The 22,510-nt window shown below is 45.0% G+C and overlaps 1 protein-coding gene across 1 annotated transcript in view; it reads right to left on the bottom strand.

Annotated features, from left to right (window-relative positions):
• The window catches only part of CLPB (ClpB family mitochondrial disaggregase), a 151,511-nt gene that overhangs the window by 72,074 nt on the left and 56,927 nt on the right, over positions 1-22,510 (bottom strand). Inside the window, exon 5 of the mRNA XM_065943964.1 lies at positions 5,021-5,149. Within this exon, the coding sequence (XP_065800036.1) occupies positions 5,021-5,149 (129 nt within the window). The remainder of the gene's footprint in view (positions 1-5,020; positions 5,150-22,510) is intronic.

Raw genomic sequence — 22,510 nt, 5'->3', positions numbered from 1 at the left:
AGTAGGCCAGGAATCAAAGACACTACATCTCCAGTGGTATCCAATCTACAGTGGCTTTGGAAGTTCCAGCGCATCCAAACAGGTACTGAACTACAGGCGGGGCACTGTGGCAAAGAAGGCAGGGAAAGTAACACACAGTCTTTGTCCTAATCAACCTTAGTGCAATAGAGGGGGGCTGGACCCAAATCCCAGGAACAGGGAGGACCTTAGGAGGGAGGTGGCATGAGAGCTGGGGACTGGCTGGTAGAAAGCATTCTGCTAAGCTGAGAAACAAAGTCTTGAAGGGAAATGAGAGGCAGAAAGACCTGCATGGGTAAAGGCACTAAGGTGGGAACAAGGAACAGACATTATTACAGTGTAACTGGAGCCGTTAGGGCAGCAGTGAGGAAAAAAAGCTAAGTGAGGGTCAGACTAGAACAACTGTAAAACCAGGTTAACAAATTAGGACGGGCAGGATGCCCTTTAAAAAAAAAATGTAAGTGCTGGGTGTTTTGAAGTTAGTAACACATTATATGTACAGTGCCTACTCTGTGGAACCTACACATGCCCAATCCTGACAAAACCTTAGAGGGTAGGTGGCACACTCGCATTCCAGATGAGGGAAGAGAACTTCAGAGCGGTCACAGCTTCATGTGTCACAGAGCGGACGCATGGCTATTAAGTGGGAGGGTTGTATTCAGATCCTGACTCCACAGTTTATGCTCCTTCCTTGCAGCCTTTCTCATCTGGGGTTTCTCCTCTGAACCACAACTGGGAAATTATTTGAGTAATGATTTTTTCAATTCTCTCAGGAGTAGCACATAACTTGTACCACTTCAGATGGGAGAGAAATTAATAACCTTGTGTGTAACAGATGCCTGAGAGCATTAGTTTAATTTTCCAGAGGAACCCTGGATGAGAAAGGCTGCATGGTAAGAGATACATTTTAGGAAAATGGATCTGTGAAAGTGGGATCACATTCCTGGGAGGAAAAAGCTGTAAAAGCACCTTTACGGCCTTGGAACCACAGGGATGAGTCAGCTCCAGGGGCTTGAGGAAGGAGGCTCCCCACTTTCTCAAATTACTCGTCTTTTCAGCAGTCCTGCCTTTCCTTCCTCCCTCTAACCTTTCCCTGTATGGAGCAGTCAAGCGCTGAAGCAGGCCTTTCTGCTCATAAGATAGCGACCCAAGAAGAAGCAGCATTTTTCGAGAGGAAAACCACAGAAGCCAGTGGATCCACTTTTCTGTGGAGGCTGGGAGTAGAAAGCTGGCACTGGACTCAGAACTCTTGCACACAAATCTGTCTGGCAAACTCTTACTGCCCTCCCTGACAAGGCTGAAGCAAGCCATCCTCTGGGAAGCCTTCTGTAACTGACCCTACCTCCCTGCTCACCAGGCAGAAGCAGGTATTTCCTCCTTGGTCTCCCCAGAGCCCTTTGTCCAGAACCGTGCTGGGGCACTCGCCTGCTGTCACTTCCTGTTTCCATATCTGTCTCCTCCACCAGTCTGCACCTCTCTCAGGACAGTTTGCCAGATCCACCTTAGGATGCCCTGAGGTCAAAGGTGACAACTGGCTTACCCAGAGTCACACTACAGAGCTGAGATTTAAACTCAAGTCTGTCTGATCCCCAATTTTGTGTTCTTCTCACTATGTTATGGGGCCTCCTGAAGATGAAGTGGCCTTTCTGTGCTAAGCACCCATTCCAACAGTGAAGTGTTCAGAGGCGGCACTGTCAGAGCAGACCAGACCACCTGGAGAGGCTTCCTTAGAGGATCTAGCTGAGAAGAGAGGGAACATGATGGTGTTTTGGGCAGGGTGGAGAAGCTGTAGGCAGAAACAGAATTAAGAAGTCATTAGATAGGAGTACAGATTTCATGGGGAAGGAATGGGATTATAGCTGCCAGGGTGAGCATTTGATTTCTTTACACAATCATGGAGAACCTATCTGTACTTGGGACCTTTACAGAAGTCACCATTAATCCTCATGCCCACTAATCCCTGTGATACTTCCCAGGTGTTATTTATTTATTTGGCTGCGGTGGGTCTTCATTGCTGCATGCAGGCTTTCTCTAATTGTGGTGGGCGGGGGCTACTCTTTGTTGCAGCGTGGTGGCTTCTCACTGCAATGGCTTCTCTCATAGAGCATGGGCTCCAGGCGTGTAGGCTTCAGCAGTTGCAGTTCAGGGGCTCTAGAGTGCTGGTTAAGCAGTTGTGGTGCATGGGCTTAGTTGCTCCACAGTACATGGGATCTTCCTGATCCAGGGATCAAACCCATGTCCCCTGCATTGCAAGGTGGATTCTTAACCACTGGACCACCAGGGAAGCCTCTCCCAGCTGTTATTTTACAGACAAGAAAACTGAGGCTTAGAGAGATAAGGTAATATGTCCAAGCCAACAGAGCTAGTAGGTGGGGGAGCTGGGATTCAAACCCAGGCTGGTCTGACTCTAAAGCCCTTTTTATTACTCCATGCTGCCTCTTAAGGGGTCAGATAACCTCCCACATTACCAGACTGCTGCTGCAGCCTGGACCTCCCTCAGGTCTCATGTGGGGATGCTGATCAGAGGGCAAGTGCAGCTGCCCCCTCTAGCAACAACCCTCTAAGATCTGGGGGCCCTAAATCCTTGTGGACTAAGCAATTTTAAGGACAAGAGTTGTGTGTGGCTCCCATGAGCACAGGTTAGCCCCCTGTCTAGGCCTGCTTTGGGTCTCACAGAGAAAGTCTCTGAGGTGCTGCAGCAAAGCCAGTGGCAAATATAGGCTGAAAAAGCTGGACGGTCAGGATGTCAGGGCCTGCCTTCCCTGAAACCTTCTGGAGGTCAGCTGAGGTCAGAAACTTTGGAAGTGTTACTGGCAAGAGCCCCTAGGACAAGGGAACAGGATCCTGCCTCTCGGTTGGCTGGTCACACACACAAGCAGACCAAGAGAGGTCAAGGGGGGAGGGGGGTCAGAAGTTGGCAAGCCTGCAGGCCCTGAGGGACGGCCACTTGTTCAGGTCGGAAAGGGAGAAATCAGTGGGTGAATAGTTTTGGCCCTTGAGGCTGGGAGGCTAGGGCAGGGGGTATAAATGGATTCTGGGTAGAAAGGCAGGTGGGTAAAGTGTAAAAGTGGGGGCTAAGGGCATCTGTTCCAAGTCAACAAGCAGGAACCATGCCCCTGGAACGGCTCAAATGGCCAGCCTTGGCCTGGGGGGTAAGGGTGGGGGTGTTTCATAAAAGGCCCATGCGTCTTCATTTTAAAGGTGTTCGATCTGCAAGGCTGGGGAGACGGACTCTTTGTAGAATGAGTTCCTTGTCCATTTAGGGGCTGATGGGAAGTGGGGAATGTAAACCACTGGACAATAGCTGGGGGTATTGACTGATTTAAGGCACAGCAGAGAGAAGTCCCATAGTGAACGCTCTAATTCTTAGCTACAAATGTCTCTCGTTAAAGAGCTTTCCAAAGGACAAAGTGAGTAGCATGTTGCTTGTGGATGTTAACATGTTGCTTGGGGATGTTTTCTAAGTCTCTGCTCCTGTAAACAGTGAGTTCTTGCTCCAAAAGCACCAGTCATCCTAGATGCTGTCACCATATCCATGAGCAGTGCTGCCCCTTGCAGTGTTCATTCCCAGACCAAGGCGCACACTGGCTGTGCTGGGGCAGGTCCCTTGTAGGCTGGGGATATGGGCCAGGTCTGGGTCTTAAGTCAGTGTGACTGTGGCAGATGGAAGGTGGTAGGACTTGAGGGTTAGTGGGAAACCCTTCCAGTCCAATCACAAACACTAGAAGATGATATGGGGACACTGGGCTAGGGAGGCAAAGATTCTGGGGCTGAAAGTACTTTCTTTGAAGACAGGGTTTTGAAACAGTGATTGACTACAGAGGACAGATGGCAGAAGATACAGAGAAGAAAATCACACCTACTTAAAAAGAATCTACTTAAACCAGTCACAGCAGAATTAAAATGGAATGGGCTCCCAGGGAAGAAGGAGGGTTTCCCTCAGTCTCTGAGAGAATCCAAAGAAAGACCAGCCAGCTGACTGCTGGAGAGGTTCCTGCCAGGGGGAGAGAGGGCGGGCAATCAGGTAAACTGGAGGACTTCTGAGGATCCTTCCAGCTCCCAAGTTCTATGAAGAATGACCACTGACAAGGAATGCCTTGGTGTCCAGGCCCAAGAGAGGGTCCCTAAACCTCCAAGAAGTGCAGTGAGGGCATAAACAGGAAGTCAGTGCCATAGTGCCATACCAACTCAGGGGCCTGGGCACCATGCTTCCTGGCAGGATGCTTTCCTCGCTCTCCCAGGGAGAGGCTGGAGTGAGATGAGGGCAAGTGACTGCCTGGGAGGCCTCTGGCAGGTACCAGATCTGGACAGGACCAGACCAGCCTGAGTATGGGGATGGTATGTATTATAACTCCAATACATCAGTGCTCTCCAAAAGGGTAGTCAAACATTTGACAAAGATTTACTGAGTGTTTACTGTGTGTCAGGTACTATGTCAGGTGCTAGAATGAATCAGCCATAGTTCTTGCCCTCAGGAAGCTCAGAGTCAAGTTAGGGAGAAGGTTAATGAACACACACAAAAAATTCAAGATTGCAACAAGTGTAACCATGGAAAAAGAATAGGGTGCAAGTAACCAGAGTAATGGAAGAGGCCTGACTTAGACTAGGGTGGGGGTGGGATCAAGGTAGATGTCTTTTGAGTCTGGGGTTAGTAGAAATTTGAAGGCTCTTCCCCCTTAGTCCACCAGTCCTGCTCTGGAGGATACAGGGTAGAAGAGAGGATACTTTTGGGGGACGAAACAAACAAAACTCAGAGCATGAACGTTCAGTCAGGATGGCATGGTACACCAAACAACCATAGGCAAAGAAGACACTCCAGCCACATGAGGGCAAATCCCGCATGCACATAGCCACTATCACAGAGTATAGGCACCTTTGAGGCTTTTCAGCTCTGGGAGGGCAACAAGGCTTTGGGGAAGCTCGGCATTTCTGGAGGAGAGAGGCAGCTAAGTTCACACTTCCTGCCGAACAAGCCCTCCTCCCCACTCACCCATGCTCTCACCTCCATCAAGCAGCTCCTTGACGGTCCGGTAGTCATCAGCGAGGACAGCATAGTGCAGGGCTGTGCAACCCTTGAAGCTGGCACGGTTGTTCAGCCGGTTGTTGAAGTCATCCTCTCGGGTGACCAGGACTAGGGGGACAGCAACACAAACCCTTTCATCAGCAACAAATGTCAAGAGCCACCAATCTCACTTTCTTCCTCTTGGCATTTTTATTCCCTCATTCACTCATCTACTTCCTTACTAAACAAATAATGGCACCTACTATGTGCCTGGCCACCTGTGCTGGGAAAGAGGAAGTAAAACAGAGCCCAGTTAATTCCACAAAGGTTTACTGACATCTATTATGTGCTAGGATTCATTTGGGGACATAGAAATGAATCAGATATGGTCCCTGACCTAACCTGACAAAGGAGACAGACAATAAACTGATGTTTACAGTATTGCCTGAGATAAATGCTATTATATAACAGGATGATATAAAAAGCCAGAAGGGAGCTTAGCTCAATTTGGGCATGAAGAAAGGATCTCAAAAGATGAGAGTCTTGAAGGGTGAAGAAAAGCAGGCAACGGCAAGACAGAGGACAAGTCAGGAGGCAGACAGAGGCTGTTCTTAGCAGAACAGTAACATACCTCCTCTGTGCTCTGAAGATGTTTACAATCTAATATTTAATATTTTATAAAGGATTTTTAAATTTATAAAAGCCATTAAGAATTTGAAACTACAGGAAAGTACAAAGGAGAAAAAGCATGATTATCTCAGCAACTTGAGAAATGGCATTTAATATTCTGGTATATGTCCTCTGATATCTATACTGATATCAGTGTGGACATTGGTAGGTAGAAGATACCTGCATATATATCCTACATGTATATCTTACAAATTTGGAATTTACTATATTGCAATTTTATAATCTGCTTTTTTTCCCTTAATAAATGTACTGTGAGCATTTTTTGAAGGCAGAAGGAACAAGTATTGCATGTGTCAAAGAACCAAAACCCCTAGGCTCATTCAAGCACTATTATTAGTGACTCTCTCTCTCTCTAAATTGATATAAAAGAACCTAAAATCAGTTGCATCACTTTACAGGACCCTCTGGGTTAGTGATCACACATGTCCCTGTTCATCGGGGTAGTCATGACTTATGCTTGTTGTCCTCAACAGTCCCAGTATGGACAATATTTGGAAGGCTATCTAAACTCTGGGGCTTTCCTTGGGAACTAAGACCCTACAGAACAATACCTATCCTGCGAAGGTGATGGTGTTTCTTTCTGCCTCATGTAGAAATTAACAGAGTACTTGCCTTATGTTCCCTCCTGAGCTTAGTTCGCTGGAGGTGGAATTTGGGTCCTACCTACTTGTACCTGCTCCTCCCTGAATCCACGGCACAGGGCCTGCAGAGGGCAGGCTCCTCCTACCTCCTACTGGATAAAGGCATGTAATTCAGTCAAGAGAGAACCTTGCCTGTGTAGTCAAAAGTACCAGATAATTTTTAAGCCATTCTTTTCCAAGATGACTTGGAATGGAGTTTATGCATTTCCTCTTCCTACAAAACTGAACTTCCTATTGAAAAGTCACTCAAAGTCAGAAGACTGTCATGCTTCTTCCTAAACCTAACAGAGATTTCACCTAGATCACTTCATGGCAAATAGATGGGAAAAAATGGAAACACTGACAGACTATTTTCTTGGGCTCCAAAATCACTGCAGATGGTGACCACAGCCATGAAATTAAAAGATGCTTGCTCCTTGGAAGAAAATCGATTACAAACCTAAACAGCGTATTAAAACGCAGAGACATTACTTCACCAACAAAGGTCCATCTAGTTAAAGCTATGATTTTTCCAGTAGTCATGTGTGGATATGAGAGTTGGACCATAAAGAAGGCTGAGTGCCGAAGAACTGATGCTTTTGAACCGTGGTTTTAGAGACTCCTGAGAATCTTTTGGACTGCAAAGAGATCAAACCAGTCAATCCTAAAGGAAATCAATCCTGAATATTCATTGGAAGGACTGATGCTGAAGCTCCAATACTTTGGCCACCTGATGCAAAGAGCCGACTCATTAGAAAAGACGCTGATACTGGGAAAAATTGAAGGCAGGAGGAGATGGGGATGACAGAAGATGAGATGGTTGGATGGCATCACCAATTCAATGGACAGGAGTTTGAGCAAGCTCCAGGAGATGGTGGAGGACAGAGAAACCTGGCATGCTGCAGTCCATGGGGTCGCAAAGAGTTGGGACACAAATGAACAAATAACAACTGACCTTCTCTGCTCTTTGGCTGACATACTTCACACAATCTATTTAATTCCCCTAACTACTTTATATAGTGCTTGTTGTTTAGCTGCTCAGTCATGTCTGACTCCTTATGACCCCATGGACTGTAGCCCACCAGGCTCCTCTGTCCATGGGATTCTCCAGAGAAGAATACTGGAGTGGGTTGCCATTTTCTTCTCCAAGGGATCTTCCCAACCCGGGGATCGAACCTGGGTCTCCTGCATTGCAGGTAGATTCTTTACTGACTGAGCCACCAGAGAAGCAGGCATTATAATTCTTGTTTTATAGATGAGAAAGCTAAAGCACAGAGGTCATACAGCTAATAAGTGGTTGCATGAGGATTAGAGCCCAGGTCTAATCTGAGTCCTCACTCTATTTCCCCATCACATCATATGCTTTCACCCTCATTTTGCAAATGAAGGAATCAGAGCCCAGATGCTCTGGTCCTAGCCTTGGCTTCCACTCTCTCTTTTTTTCCCTGCTCAAGTGAGGGTGCCAGCATACTCTCTATGGAACTTGCCCTAACAGAGATCGGCCTGAGGTTTGTAAATAACACCCAGATAAGATGGCTTAGGTGGTAGTATTTCAAATGTTTGGTCAAAATGAAGTTGCTGGAGTGTGTAACTGGAGAACAGATCACACTTCCTTATGGTCTGGTGAATCAGTGGTCCATCAGCTCTTCTGCACCAGTCAGAGGCTATCCCAACTGATGACCCCACCCCTGGAGTGTTACCTGACCTTTCTTGGAGCAGGGTAAACAGGAAGAAGGCCTCTGATTAGCTAATATATATGTCCAATGTGCAATGGTATCTGCATGTTTCTCATGCAGGACCTAACTCAGAGATTAACTCAAACTTTTAGTTGAGAACAGTCTTATCAAATCAAGGTAAGGGATTTTGTTTCCAGCCTACTGAAGATCAGAAGAAGCAAACTAGAAGGCTGGGAAGAATGTTTCAGAATCAAGTATGCGGATTACAGTCCAGAGTTCACCAGGCAGGGAGGGAAAATAACAGTACAACAAAAACCTGAAAGAGGAAGCCACAGAATACAGTGCCTCAAGAGCCAGCAGGGCACCTGGTGTCCTGAATTGCCACACAGGACATTAACTGCTAGATACAATGGACAAACATCAGCATAGCAGCAGTGTCACAGCCGAGCTAATAAGGAATGTCCATGAAGAGAGCCCCTGCTCCCCTCTGAGGTCTCATCTCTCACCATCCCCTTCCTAATGCTCTTTCGAGCCTCTGAGCTTTTGCAAATACTATTCCACTGCCTGGAACATTTCCCTCTCTCTCATGCCTTCAGCTGACTAACTTCAATTTACTTCTAGGCCTCTGATTAAAAGTCACTTCCTCCAGTGATTCTTGCTAAGTTTGAGGTAGTTATTCCTCCCAAGAGCTTCCCTAGCACTTCAGGCATCTCCCAATTACAGTTTATATTACCCATTCCATTGCAATCATCTGATTACCTGACTATGTTACCCATTAGGCCAAAAGCACAAACAGGAAAGGAAGTGTGACTGTCTTCCCCACAGTTGTACCCCCAGTGTCTGGCCATAAATATATGCTTGACAAATACTTGTTGAATCAGCAAATGCATACATAATACATAATTAAGGCCCTACTATTACCTTGTTTTGGAATAATAACACCGCCAACAGTATTTAATGGAGGAAGGAGAGTGTAGCTGTTAAATAAGTAAGCTCTGGAATCGGGTGGAAAGGGAGGTGGTGGGGGGGGGGGGATCGGGATGGGGAATACATGTAACTCCATGGCTGATTCATGTCAATGTATGACAAAACCCACTGCAATGTTGTGAAGTAATTAGCCTCCAACTAATAAAAATAAATGGAAAAAAAAAGTAAAAAAAATAAAAATAAAAATAAAATAAAAGTAAATATTCTATCCATGTTATACATGAACCTTATAAACTAAAGTTACCTCAATAAAAAATAAATTAAAAATAAATAAATAAATAAATAAATAAGCAAGCTCTGGAGCCAGATCACTTGTGTTTGGGTTCCAGTTCTCACTTTACTGACTGTGCAATCTTGGGTAACTTACTTAACCTCTCTGTGCCAAGTTTCTCTCCCTGTAAGCAGAGATGATTAACATGCTCTCTCATGGGATATCATAAGGATTAAATGAGACACTGTGAGTAAAGGGGCTTGGAGCAGTATCTCTTAGCCACTGTCAGTTACCATCCTTACTGTCTAGTCTTGTGCTTCCAAAAGTGTACTATCTCTACCAAAAAAGGTCTGGGGATTTCTGCATATACTTTTCCCCTCCAAAAGGCACAGCTCTGAGTAAGAACCATCTATTTAATTTGGCACTGTTGTTTAGTTGCTATGTCTTTTGTGACCCCGTGGATTGTAGCCCACCAGGCTCCTCTGTTCATGGGATTTCCCAGGCAAGAACATTAGAGTGGGATACCATTTCCTTCTCTAGGGGGTCTTCCTGACCCAGGGATCAAACACATCTCCTGCATTGGCAGGTAGATTCTTTACCACTGAGCCACCAGAGAAGCCCTAATTTGGTTATTACTCAGCAGTTTTATGTTTGGCAGCCTCTCCATCCAACCCCTGTTAAAATCCTGCAGCACTGGTGTTCCATGGAACACTCTGGAACTGAACAGTGCATAACAACATGTAAAGCATTCCCTTTACTTATTTACTTCAGAACAACCCTGTGAAGTAGAAGTTCACTCTCCCTGTTTTACAGATGGAGAAGCTGAAATACAGCAAGTGCCACAGCCAATCAGTGGTGGAACTAGGACCTTGTCCAGGTCAGCCAGACTCATTTTGTGTTCTTAGCAGTAAGCTCTTTTTCCCTTGTCACTCAGTTTTAGAAGCCCTGTCCCAGGAGATCTTACTGAAACCCCCAGATCATTAGATCTCTATCAGAAAAAAAAAAAAAAGTGTCTAAAGGTGGGAAAAAGGAGGTATGTGCAGCATACACCCTCACATTCTTACTTGCTCTCGTGGAGAAAGCGGAAGCAAACCCACAGAAGCTAAAGTGACTCATCCAGGGCCAGCTCACCAGCTGGCCACCATGGTGGTCTTTTGAGGCCCAGTGTGTACAGCTGGTCCTCAGCCAGTGAACCATTCCCTTCCCAACAAAGACATCCACCAGCCCGTCTCCAACACAGGGGGAGATGGGCTCAAGCTCCTGCTTCCCCTCCAGGCCAGTCATCCCTGTCCCTTCACCCCCGCGGCCACAGAGAGAATGACACAGCATTTCTTTGTCATCCTCCTGTTCCCACCTCTGCCTCTTGAGGCTGCAAAGTCTATGCTGGGGTGCTGTGGCCAGGGTCAGCCTGGGAGCAGGTGTGCAGCTGATGTTCACACAGCAGGATTTCCTGCACTCAGCAGTGTCAAGGGGTCAGGAGAGACGAAAGGGGTCCCCGAAGCCCTCCCTATAGCCTGACCACTACCCAGCACTGCTGAAACTGCAAAACAAAACAAGACAACGACCCCTTGCCCCCAAATCACTGCCTCCCATGACAAGAAACAGTAATCAAAGGTAAAGGACTCACACAGTCCTGAATCTTAGCTCTGCTACTTACTAAGGTCTTCTACCTGTAAAATGGGCACAACAAGCAATAATTTGAATATTAAATGAGAATCAAATCTGGTAACAGATTTTTAAAAATATTACCACAAACATTTAGTAATGCTGCTTCCTCCCCCAGGGTCAACACTGGGGATACAAAAGTGAATCACACACGGTTCTTGTCCTCACATTGCTAAGTCTATTGAAAGAGACTTTGAAAAAAGGTAAGTGAGGCAAAATGAGTGGTCTTCTAGTAACAAAAGCTTTATTATCATTGCCTTGTGCGGAGGAAAGGCAACCCTAGCTAACAATCTCTTCTCAAGCTCAGGCTCCACCTGCCACACCCAGGAACTCGTGTCATCTACTGCCATGGAGTGCCTTTAAAAATGGGAGCATGTCTCCATGAGGAGAACCCTTACATTTGTGTAGCACTTAAGGGTTTAAAGAGCGCTTCAATGCAATTGTCCCCTCAGCCCAGGTCAGTCTAAGACAGACAAAGTACTATTCTATTGAACAGAGGAGGAGACAGAGGTTGGGTGGCCTGCCCAACTCAGATGGCTAATCGGTCCTGGCCTGGCTCCATTTTCCATACTGCACAGCTTCTGCCAGTGCCCACAGGCTCAAGCCTCACATACCCCAGCATCAGCCCACCTGGCATGAAGCTCAGGGCATGAAGCTAAGTTCTTATGGAGAGTCTCCAGGAGGAAGCCTCTGGGATCTCAGCTTCCTTCCCATGAGGTGTTGTGTATCTACTACCTTGCTAAATCCTCACTCCTACTGCCAGCATCACCAAGCTGCCTCCTCAGATTCTGCGGGTGCTGTTGGCTCTGCCTCTGGTGCTTGTCTTTATCCAAGGGATGGGTCAAGAGGGGGACTCCTTGTGCTGGATCACTGTCCCTGGGGCAGGCAAGGCCTTTTATTCCCTTGCCCAGCCTGAATGGCCCTCCTTCCTCTCTAAGCCCTCCCTGTTCTTCAAAGTCCAATTCAAGGCCTCCTCTTCCAGGAGGTCCTGTCCCCCAGCTCTGCTCTGGAGGCTTGTCATGTTGATCGTGTGTATCTATTTACCAGTTGTTAGTTTACTGTCTACAACACTTTGTGTAATACCTTTCTGTGTTAAAATTTCCCTTCTGACTCCCCAGTTTCCTCATGGATGACAGAAACTAGTTCATAACATTTTCTATATGTATCCCACCCAGCATCACTTCAGTATTTCATGCAGATTCAGCCATGAGCACAGGGGAGCCCTCATTCACCCCCTGCCCCTGAGCACCTCAGCATGGTGAGTGTTATGAGAGGCATTTGTGCACACGGTCTGATGGCAGCAAAGATGGGCACATGTCAGGCAGCTTGGGGAGGAATCCCTCAGACAGAAACTGTCTGGAGGACGAGGTAGAGAAGAGTATTCCGGGAAAGGAAATGGTGTTTGCAAATGACAGTGGGTGAAACTGCATTACCTGTCCGTACAAGAAACTGGTCCTCTAATGAACCTGGAATGCTGAATGAAGGCGGGTGGAGCAATGGGTGCAGGTGAGGTTGCCCAGGCAGAAAGAGGCCTGATCCTGAAAGGGGTTTGGACTCTGTCCTGAAAGCTACAGGCAGGCAATGGTTTTTGTTGACGAATTAAGCAGCATGGGGAACAGCACGAACAACAGAACAGCAGAAAAGTGAATTGGATTAAAAAATGGTTTTCACTAAACTTGCTATGTATTTCAATCCTTCCATGTCCCGGATTCCTTATTTTTATTTTTTCCGGATTCCTTATTTTTAAAGTGAGGAGTTTTTCTCATATCCGTGGTTCATAAACTTTAGCGGCATGAGAATCATGTGGGTAACTTGTAAGAAGCACTGGACTAGTCTCTGAGGGCCGTTCCCATTCTAATTCTCTTGTGATGAACACAAGAAAGATGCAAGGCTAGCCAAACCCATCCCATTTCCAAATGCCTGATCCCATTCTAGGGAAGCCAAGGATGTCTGGGCACCAGAATGTTCTTCCCAAATCCCATGTGTAGAAAGTTAAAGCAAAGCCCCCTAAGACACCAAGTCTTGGGATACTGGAGACCTCTAATGTCTCACTCAAACTTCCTCTCCCTGCCAAAATCCAACTTAAATTAGGTCTTCCTATACCATATACTCTTGGAGAAGGAAATGGCAACCCACTCCAGTATTCTTGCCTGGAAAATCCCATGGACTAAGGATCCTAGTAGGCTACAGTCCATGGGGTTGCAAAAAGTCAGACATGACTGAGCGACTTCACTTCACTTCACTTCATACCATATAATCTAGTCTGTTTCCTCGTTTATCCAGCAAAGTATTGCATACTTTCCATGGATTGGGCCATGGCAATAAAGAGGCCCTGCCCTGAAGAGCTTATAAATGCTGCAAACAATACTGAAAGAATCTTTTACGAAGTATCGCTGAAAGGGAAGAGTTCAAAATACTGAGTTGGAAAGACCTGGATTCTAAATCTGGTGATGCTGGAAAATTATTCCAGACCTCTGAGCTTCAAATTTCTCCCTGATAAAATGGGAGCACTGATATCTACAAACTGTATTGCTGTGAACACTGAAATGATGTGACTTAGTGAGGGGCACAGGAAATGACTATACCTAGGAAATGATACAAACTAACATGTAATTTTCAAACTAACATATCCTCCCCTGTTCTGTAACCTGTAACATATCCACATTCCCCTGTTGACTTTCAGAGCCTCTCCCACATGGTCCTAACATCCCTAAATAAGCTGTTAACTCCTCCCTTCCTGCTGGTGAGAACTCCCCACTGCCATGAAAGGACCCTACCATGATTCCTCAGTGGGCAGCACTGTGTATCAGAAAGAGCATAAAGGTCAGAGTCAATCAGACTGGTAAGCAAAACTCACTGCATGACTCTGATCAGGTTAACATCTCTGAGAATCTGTTTTCTCATCTGCAAGACAGATACCATCACCCCACCTCAGAAGACTGAATGGCAAACCCAACTTTAAAATGGAGAAAGAATCTGAGAAGATTTCTCCAAAGAAGATATACAAACGGCCCAAAAGCATATGAAAAGATGCTCAACATCATCAGTCATCAGGGAAATGCAAATCAAAGCCACAAGATACCACATCACATCCACTAGAATGGTTAAAGTAAAAAAGAAGGCGATAACAAGTGCTGCTGAATATGTGAAGAACCTGGACCCCTCATACATGACTGGTGGGAATGTAAAATGGGGCTGTCACTTTGGAAAACAGACTGGTAGCTCCTCAAAAGGCTAAGTATTGAGTTACTATATGAGCCAGCAATCCTAGATATACACCCAAGAAAATAAAAACCACTATATTCACACAAACACTTGTACAAAAAACATTCACAGCAGCATTATTCATGATAGTCAAAAGTCAAAACCACCAAAATGTCTCTCAATTGATAAATGGATGAACTAAATGTGGTATAGCCACCAATGGAATATTATTCAGCTATGAAAAGGAATGAAGTATTGATACATGCTACAACATGGTCGAACCCTGAAAACAAGTCAAAAAGAATTCAGCCACAAAAGATCACATATTGTTTGAGTCCATTTATATCAAGTGTAAACCTATGGAAACAGAAAGCAGATTAGTGACTGTCTAGAACTAGAGAGGGTTAAGAGAAGTGGAGACTGACTGATAACGGGTATGAGGTTTCTTTACGGGGCAACGAAAATGTTCTAAAATTGTGGTAAGAGCAGCACAATTCTTGTGAATATACTATAAACCACTGAATTACACACTTTAAATGAGTAAACTATGTGGTATGTAAATTAAATCTCAATAAAGCTGTTATATTAAAAAAATGTAAGGAATTGAGCACATGCCTGGCATATACTAACGTGCAATAAATGATAATAAATTTACTATTGTGCCCTTTCCTCTTCTTTTTTTTAAAACTTATGTATTTATTTACTGTAATTTTTTTGGTTACACTAGGTCTTTGCTGCTGTTTGTGGGCTCTCTCTAGTTGCGGTGAGCAGTGGCTATTCTTCCTCGCAGTGCCCGGGCTTCTCACTGTGGTGGCTTCTCTTGTTGCAGGGTACAGGCTCTAGGGTGTACGGGCTTCAGGAGCTGTAGCACACGAGCTCAGTAGTTGCAGCTCACAGGCTCTAGAGCACGGGCTCAGTAGTTGTGGCACACAGGCTTAGCTGTTCCACGGCATGTAGGATCTTCTCAGAACGGGGATCGAACCCATGTCTCTTGCACTGGCAGCTGGATTCTTAACTACTGTACCACCAGTGAAGGCCCGCTTTCCTCTTTTTGATGGCACTCTAACCATGGCCAGAACCACCTCTTATGGTAACACTGTAGGACAGGTCAGGCTCATTGCAGAGAGCCCATTTTATACTTGGTGGAGGGTCACAGGTAAGTTCTAAAGGCTAATATCCCAGGACTAAGAGTCACACATATATATATATAAACTCGGGGAACTTTTCTGACCATCCAAGTGGTTAAGACTCTGTGCATCCACTGCAGATGGCACAGGTCTAATCCCTGGTTGGAAAACTAAGATCCCACATGCTGTGTGGTACAGCCAGAAGTTAAAACAAATAAAGAATAAAATTTAAAAACTCGGAGTAATAAGAAAATAATGGCCTCCATTTACTGAGCACCTACTATGTGCCAGGTACTGTGTGGAGAACTTTACAACTATTTTCCTTGAAAGAATCACACTGGGCTGTTATTATTCTTATTTAGTAAAAGAAGTTGGCACTTAGAGAGGTTATGTAGCTTGTATCTGGTCATGATGGCAGTCAATAACCAAGCTAGTTATTTAGCTCCAAGACTTTTACTCTCTTCTCTATGTGATACCACAGCTTCACTATTTCTTCCTTTTATTTATCTATGCTTTACCCATTCTTTACAATTCAAAAAGTCTGATTTTCACTGATCTCCCTCTCCTCTCTGCCTTCTAGTATTGTGCAGTCCACATCAAATTAGTTAACATTTTCTCTTACATAATCTTTTGTATTTTCAGACTGTTTCAGGCATACACTCTTGAGCATTGCAGGTGTTCCATAAATACTTCTCTCCAAGCAGAAAAGAGGATCTTGAAAGACCCTGTGTCTTACAGATCTCTTTGACCTTCATCTAGAGAATGGTCATCTAGCTGGCCTATGGCTGGAGGGCTAGACCCCACTTAAAAATGGTTCTCACAAAAACCATGCTTCCTGCCCATAGACTAGAAGATTTTTTCTTAAGAACAGGACCCTGTTTACCTCATTATACCTTATCATAGCGTAACACGAGACCCGACACATAAAGAAGCTCAGAAAGGTTTGATGAATTAAAGAGAAGACTGGGCTAGCACTTACTCTATTGGAGACACATCAAGGGCAGCCTTCCCATATAGGGACCCCAAGCCCATCTTCTCTAACCCCAAGGAAGAGAAGAGGGAGAGCAGGAAGGGTGGCCTGGAACCTTAAGATGAAAGGTTGCTGACCCTGCCTGTGACCCCAGACAGTCAGTGTGGCATCCTCTCTGGTCTAGGACACTCATCTGACCACAGACTCAGGTAGAGCTTCCCAGAGCCCATGTCTCACCTGCACATAACCAAATCAAAATGTGGGCAAACTCTTAGGAATCTGTTACCTGTTCTGTTATCTGTTATACTGTCAGCTAGAGACCCACCAACACTTCCACCACTTCCCGTCTCTCCTAATCCTCCCTGGTATCTAGAGCCCTGTGATTTGTTCTATAATTACCCTGGGCTCACCATCTCCTACTCCTCTGCCCCTACTCTGATCCTGACCAAAGCAGTATTCTTCCAGGTCTGGGGATCCTCTGGGCAGGGCCAGCAACAAGAGGAAGGAGCCTGTCCCCTTTGCTAGCTAAGCTACTCAGTTAGCCAAACTTGGTCCCTCTGTGCTCCCCATCTCTATACCTGCTTGCCTCTCCTCTGCCTTTTCTTCAAGATGCTAAAAACTTGCAATAAAAAACAAATACAAAATGCTGTAATTAATAGCCAATTCCAAGCCAACCCAGCATCTCTACTAATAAACCTCAACACTTGCAAAAGGAACAATAAATTCTGCACCTCTCTGGTTCTGGGGTGGTCTCTTATATACACTTGGTGTGTGTGTATGTATGTGGGTAAATGTGTCTACATATATATTTATTTCCCTTTATTTCCCATCCAGGGAGGGGCAGAATAATGAACTGCGTGCGTCAGGGAAGATGAATCTGAGATACTAGGGAGCAGTGCAGTAAAAAGATTAAAGTGTTATTATTGTTGGTTTTTTTTCCCCCATGGTCCATTGTGACAGCTCGACCGTCATCTGTAAAAAATGTCTCGGCGAGAGATAATCATCGGAAACTCAATAAAGCGTCAGGGGGAGCCTCAGCCCCCATCAATCACTGGGTGCCTGGAAAATTTCAGCTCTCTGTCTCCCTTCCTGCTATCCATATAAATGTCTCTAATATATTTTGTGTGGTGTGTGGGACCCACCCCTGATTTGGAACTTTTGATGAAAAAATATTTATATACAAAATATGTAAATCAGTTAAAAATCACAAGACTATAGTTATTTGCCACCCCATCCCATTTTTGCCTTATTTTTATAAATGCATTGAATTTATTCTTTTTAATAAAACATGTCAACTAGTCTATCTCCTTCCAGTCAAACATATATATAGATTTGGAGGGCTAAAAGGATGGAAACAATTAACCTAACTGGCTGCTATACTTAATCCTGAAGTTGGTCAAAAGGCCTAATGGATAGACACTTGAGTCCATTCAAGTGACTCTATAGGGGCTGAATCTACTAAGAAACGACATGTAGAACCCCTGGTGCTGAAGGTGTGACAAGGCTCTGACAATGATGAGGAAGAGGCAGGGACATTATTAAAAATAATAACTTGCCCAAATAGCTTTTGGCCTGGCAGATCTCCAAATTTTCCAAGACTTTGGACAAGTCAGAGGTTTGAGCCAAGTGTAGGGCACATATTAGCTGACATGGGTGCTGGTTCTCTAAAGAGCATGAGATGGTTCTGCTGGCATTTGACATCATCTCTCTGCCTCAGTTTCCCTTAGTGCCTACATCACAGGGTTGCTGTGAGCATGCAATAAATTAAGTACCAATAAATGTAATCTGCTGCTGTAGCTATTATCATCATCATCTTACTATCAGCACTTTCCCCCTGCTTCTCAACCGTAGAAGGAGTCAGCTCCTGTAGTACCCTCTCTTCTAGGACCTGCAAGGCTCCTCTCTGCCTAAGAGATAAAGTCCAAGCATCTGGATCTGGCCCCAGCCTACACCTTTACTGCTCATTACTCTCTAAAATGAATCTTCTGCTGTATGGATGCTTCACCCTAACAAGTTTACTTGCTGCCCTGAAATATATTTTTTCCATTTCCCACCTCTGAAAATTGTGGACGTAACATAGGCCCTTCTCTGAAAAGTGAAAGTGAAAGTCGCTCAGTCATGTCCGACTCTGCAACCCCATGGACTATACAGTCCATGGAATTCTCCAGGCCAGAATATTGGAGTGGATGGCTGTTCCCTTCTCCAGGGGATCTTCCCAACCCAGCGATTGAACCCAGGTTTCCTGCACTGCAGGTGGATTCTTTACCGGCTGAGCCACCAGGGAAGCTCATACCCTTCTCTGATTACACACAATTCGCACTCAGTTGCTCTATAAAAACTTCTTATACTTCAAGGCTCAAACACCATTTTATTTCCTGAAACTTCAGACAGAGTCTCTTCTTTGAGCTCTGATAGTCCTTGTTATCAGCATCTCTGACTGGACCCTTGTCAAACATAGTCTTGGTCATGTTATCAATCTTTATTATTATTATTATCGCCAGCACCTTATATGTGTATGATACCTTGTATTTTCTCAAGTATTTAATAAGTATTTTAATTTGATCTTCATAATAAACCTATGGTATAGAATATATTATTCTCTACAGAAGAGAAAATCAAGGTTCAGAGAGATAAAGAGAATTGCCCAAGGTCACACAGGTGATGGCCAAGCCATTCCTTAAACTCGAAGATAATGTTTGGCTCTTCACAGATAACAGTTTGCTACCACTGAAGGCTGTGGTTGAGACTCTGAAGCATTTGGAAGGCTGTGTCAGAGACACTGAATGAAGTTTTATGAGAGTATGATGACGATATAAAAACAGAAATTTACATTAATGGAATTCCTTCTATGTTCTAGGTTTTAGGCTAAGGATAAACATACTACTTCTAACTCTCCCACTAATGTTTATTTTACAAATAAGGAGACAGAGCCTCTAAGAGGTACAGAAAATTGTCCTAGGTGTCACAGATATTAAGTGTTCTGTACATCCATAATATCGCGCTTAAGCACACAGACTCTCTAAGGAATAAAAGTGGAAAAAAGAGTCTCTTGCAGGGAGAAGGTCCAGATGAGTTTTTTTTAAGCAGTTCAAACACAAGTAGCCTAGATCATCTACTCAAAGAGTGGGAGCCTGTCAGGAATGCCAAAATCTCAGGTCCAACCCCAGACACACTGAATTAAAATCTCAGGGTCTGGGAGTGGGGCAGGAATCTGTGTTTTGACAAGCTACATCTATGGTGTAAAAAATCTTATTCTCTACAGATGAGAAAATCAGGGCTCAGAGAGATAGAGAATTACCCAAGGTCCCACAGTTGATGGCCAAGCCACTCTTTGGACTCTGAGATAGGTGATTCTTATGTCCTTGGGACCATTATTACTCCCATTTGAATTCTGTCTCCAAGGGCAGATTGTCTCTACTGTGCCTGGGTAGGGCTGGGCATGCAGTGAGTGCTGGGTGTTAACTTATATTGAATAGATAAGCTAAGGTAAGACTACTTCTTAGCAATGTCCTGGGGAGAGGGAGAAATATTATAGAGAGCAGTTCCATTACCGCCAGTGGGAACTCCTAGCCATCTCCTGAACTCCAGGGCACTTGTCCACTGGTTTGTGATGTACCAGCTTGCATCGTCCTGTCCCCCATCTGAAGACACAGAGATGGGGAGGTCAGCTGGAGCAGGCCAGGACCTGCAGGCCCTGGAGCTGTGGGAAGAGGGCCACTGGGGCTGGGGGTGGGGTTAGGGTTGGCCTCGGCAGGTCTGACCGGGCAAACCAGGCCCCTATCCCCAGAAGGGCCCTGTGCCAACCCAGCTTCTGCACAACTCATCTTTATTCAGCCGCCACTTGGAGCTGAGAAGAGAAGCTGATTTATAGCCTGCTCTGGCTACGTTTCTGCCATGTTTTATTGTTTTAATTGTGTATATGAGAGGCGCTTAGAGTGCTCGCGTGCATTTCTGACAGCCTCAGACACCCAAGGTTTATAACAGTTACTTACAAGCAGCCAGGGGCATCCCTGACTGGGTGACTTGTTTACTGTTACCACTAATTTACTGCCTCCTCCACCTGAGGATTGGGGCCCACACCCAGCAACCAGCTACAAGTGGGACTCTCCTAGAGTGGGCATGGGTGGGGCTCAAGGCACTGCATGGAATGTGGTCAGGATCAGGGGATGAAGTGGTAGGGAAGCAGCTGTGATCTCCAAGCTCCCCTCCATGTGTCCCCTCTGTGTCTTTGCTCAAGCATGATCCCTGCTTAGAATATCTTTTCTTTTTTTCCCCTCTCTCCACTACCCAAAGCCCGGCTCAGATCCTACTTCTAAGTACATTACTTGCTCTGAAGATAAGCCTAAAGTTTCTAGAACCTTGGAAATCACATGGCTGACAGGAACCTTGGAAGCAGTATAATCTAATGACCCTTTACAGAATCCCTGATGGGCAGCCAGCCAGCCTCTGTCAGTACCCCTTGAGTGGTGAGTTGCTCAGTACCTCTATGGCAAATTTCCTGCCTTTTATTGAGCCAAGACCCAACTCCACAGAGAAATTCTTCATCATATGCCACTGTACTTTACATGTGATTATTTCTAGTCATTCAAACAACTCTTTACGATGGGTATTGTTATCCCTATGTTATAGATGAGAAAACCGAAATTCAAGTGGCTTAAGGTCACATGACTGGTGACAGAGCTTAAGTGAACCATAACTTCCTGGTTCTGAAGCCTAATCTTTCTCCAGGATATCACTGTGCCTCTGAAGATGCCATTCCGAGAGCTGAAGAGAACAGAATAGTCAACCAATAAGATCAAGCATCCCTGCATCACTTGCACCAACAGCCCTGCTATCTACCCTAAAACACCAACCCTGACAAGAGTGGAAGACACTGTAATATGCCGGCCGAGCAGGCTTCTTGCTAGAACAATACCAAATATCAAACAGGAGAAGCAGTTCACCAGGCAAGGTGAATGAGGGCAGCTGTTAGCAAAGCCTCAGCAGCAAAGAGGCTTCTTTTCTCTCTAGGCTGTGCCCATTCTGAGCAGGCAGGACAGACACAGAGCACCTCTCTGACAGAAGAAAACCAGGCAACTTCTCCAATACCTCTCGGTCTCCTTGCCTGGATCCTCGTTCCTCCCCACATCTTAAATGCTGGGATCCTAAGTGAGGGACTTGTCCTCCTATCCCTTCGTTTTAACTCCTTTCCTCAGGCAGTTTCATTCATTATTATTTTATTATTACATTCATTATTTTAACTATCAAGCAAATGCTGCCAGATGTCTTTGAACTCCAGACCCACTCATCCAATGGCTTGCCCAAAGCAGAAACCAAGGTGACAGGTGCCTCCTTTTCCATCAATTCCCACATTCCACCGAATACTCAATATCCTCCTAATATTTTTCGAATATCTATTTCTCTCCACTCCCAAATATTTCTTTTAGAAATCCCCAGAAGTGAGAAGTGCATTTTGAGGGAGAGGAGCATGGCTTCTCATCCAATTCTCAAAGGGATCAAAACATTAAGAACCATTGCTAACCTCTCCTCTCTAATTCATCCCCATCCCATGAGTCCATCTAAACTGCTAATGTAAATTGAACATTCCCCTACTTGAAATCCTTCAGTGGCCTTTAGAAAACACTATGAGCTCCCTAGAATTGCCTTACAGGGTCCTTCCCACGTAGAACCCTGCCTCCCGCTATGGTCTTAGTTCTAGCTCTTCTTAGTACTGTGGCAGATGATTCCACCTGCTATCACTTAGCCCTTATCTCTGCATGTGTTGTTCCTTCTGCCTGGAAAGTCCATCCCGCTTAGCCTGCCTGGCAGTCTCTGACTCAACCTTAAGACTCAATTCAAAGTCACTTAACCTGTGACACTTCCCAGACACCAGTCTGCCCTCAGGTAGAGGGCATCACTACCTATACAAGTGCTACCTATATCCTTTGTACACCTATCTACATTTGCATTTATCATTCTGCACTGTGATGCCTGTCCATAGGTCTGTCTTATTACTTGACTGAGAGCAGATCACATATATTGAGGGCCTAGACTATATATATTCCTTTTAATTCATTCCCAGCATCTGGCAGAGTGCCTGGCACTCAGGAAGTACATGCCCAATTATAAATGAACTAAATTAATAAGCAATTGTAACTGTAGAATGCTTTATGATTCACACATCTCTTCAACTTCACAATAATACTGAAAAAGTTGACAAGGGATATATTACAGGGGTTTAGGGAGGTCTTGCCAAAGTCAAACTATAACTCAGCACTCCCCTTCAGTAATGACCACAGGCTGAGCCCTACAGAAATATCTATTAGAAATTTAGTGAACTTGATAGCACTGACTCTATGCT

The sequence above is a fragment of the Muntiacus reevesi genome, chromosome 9 (genome assembly GCF_963930625.1).
Source record: "Muntiacus reevesi chromosome 9, mMunRee1.1, whole genome shotgun sequence".
NCBI classification, from domain to species: Eukaryota; Metazoa; Chordata; class Mammalia; order Artiodactyla; family Cervidae; genus Muntiacus; species Muntiacus reevesi.
The sequence above is the reverse complement of the archived record's forward strand: the minus strand, read 5'-3'. Positions and strand labels throughout refer to the sequence as shown.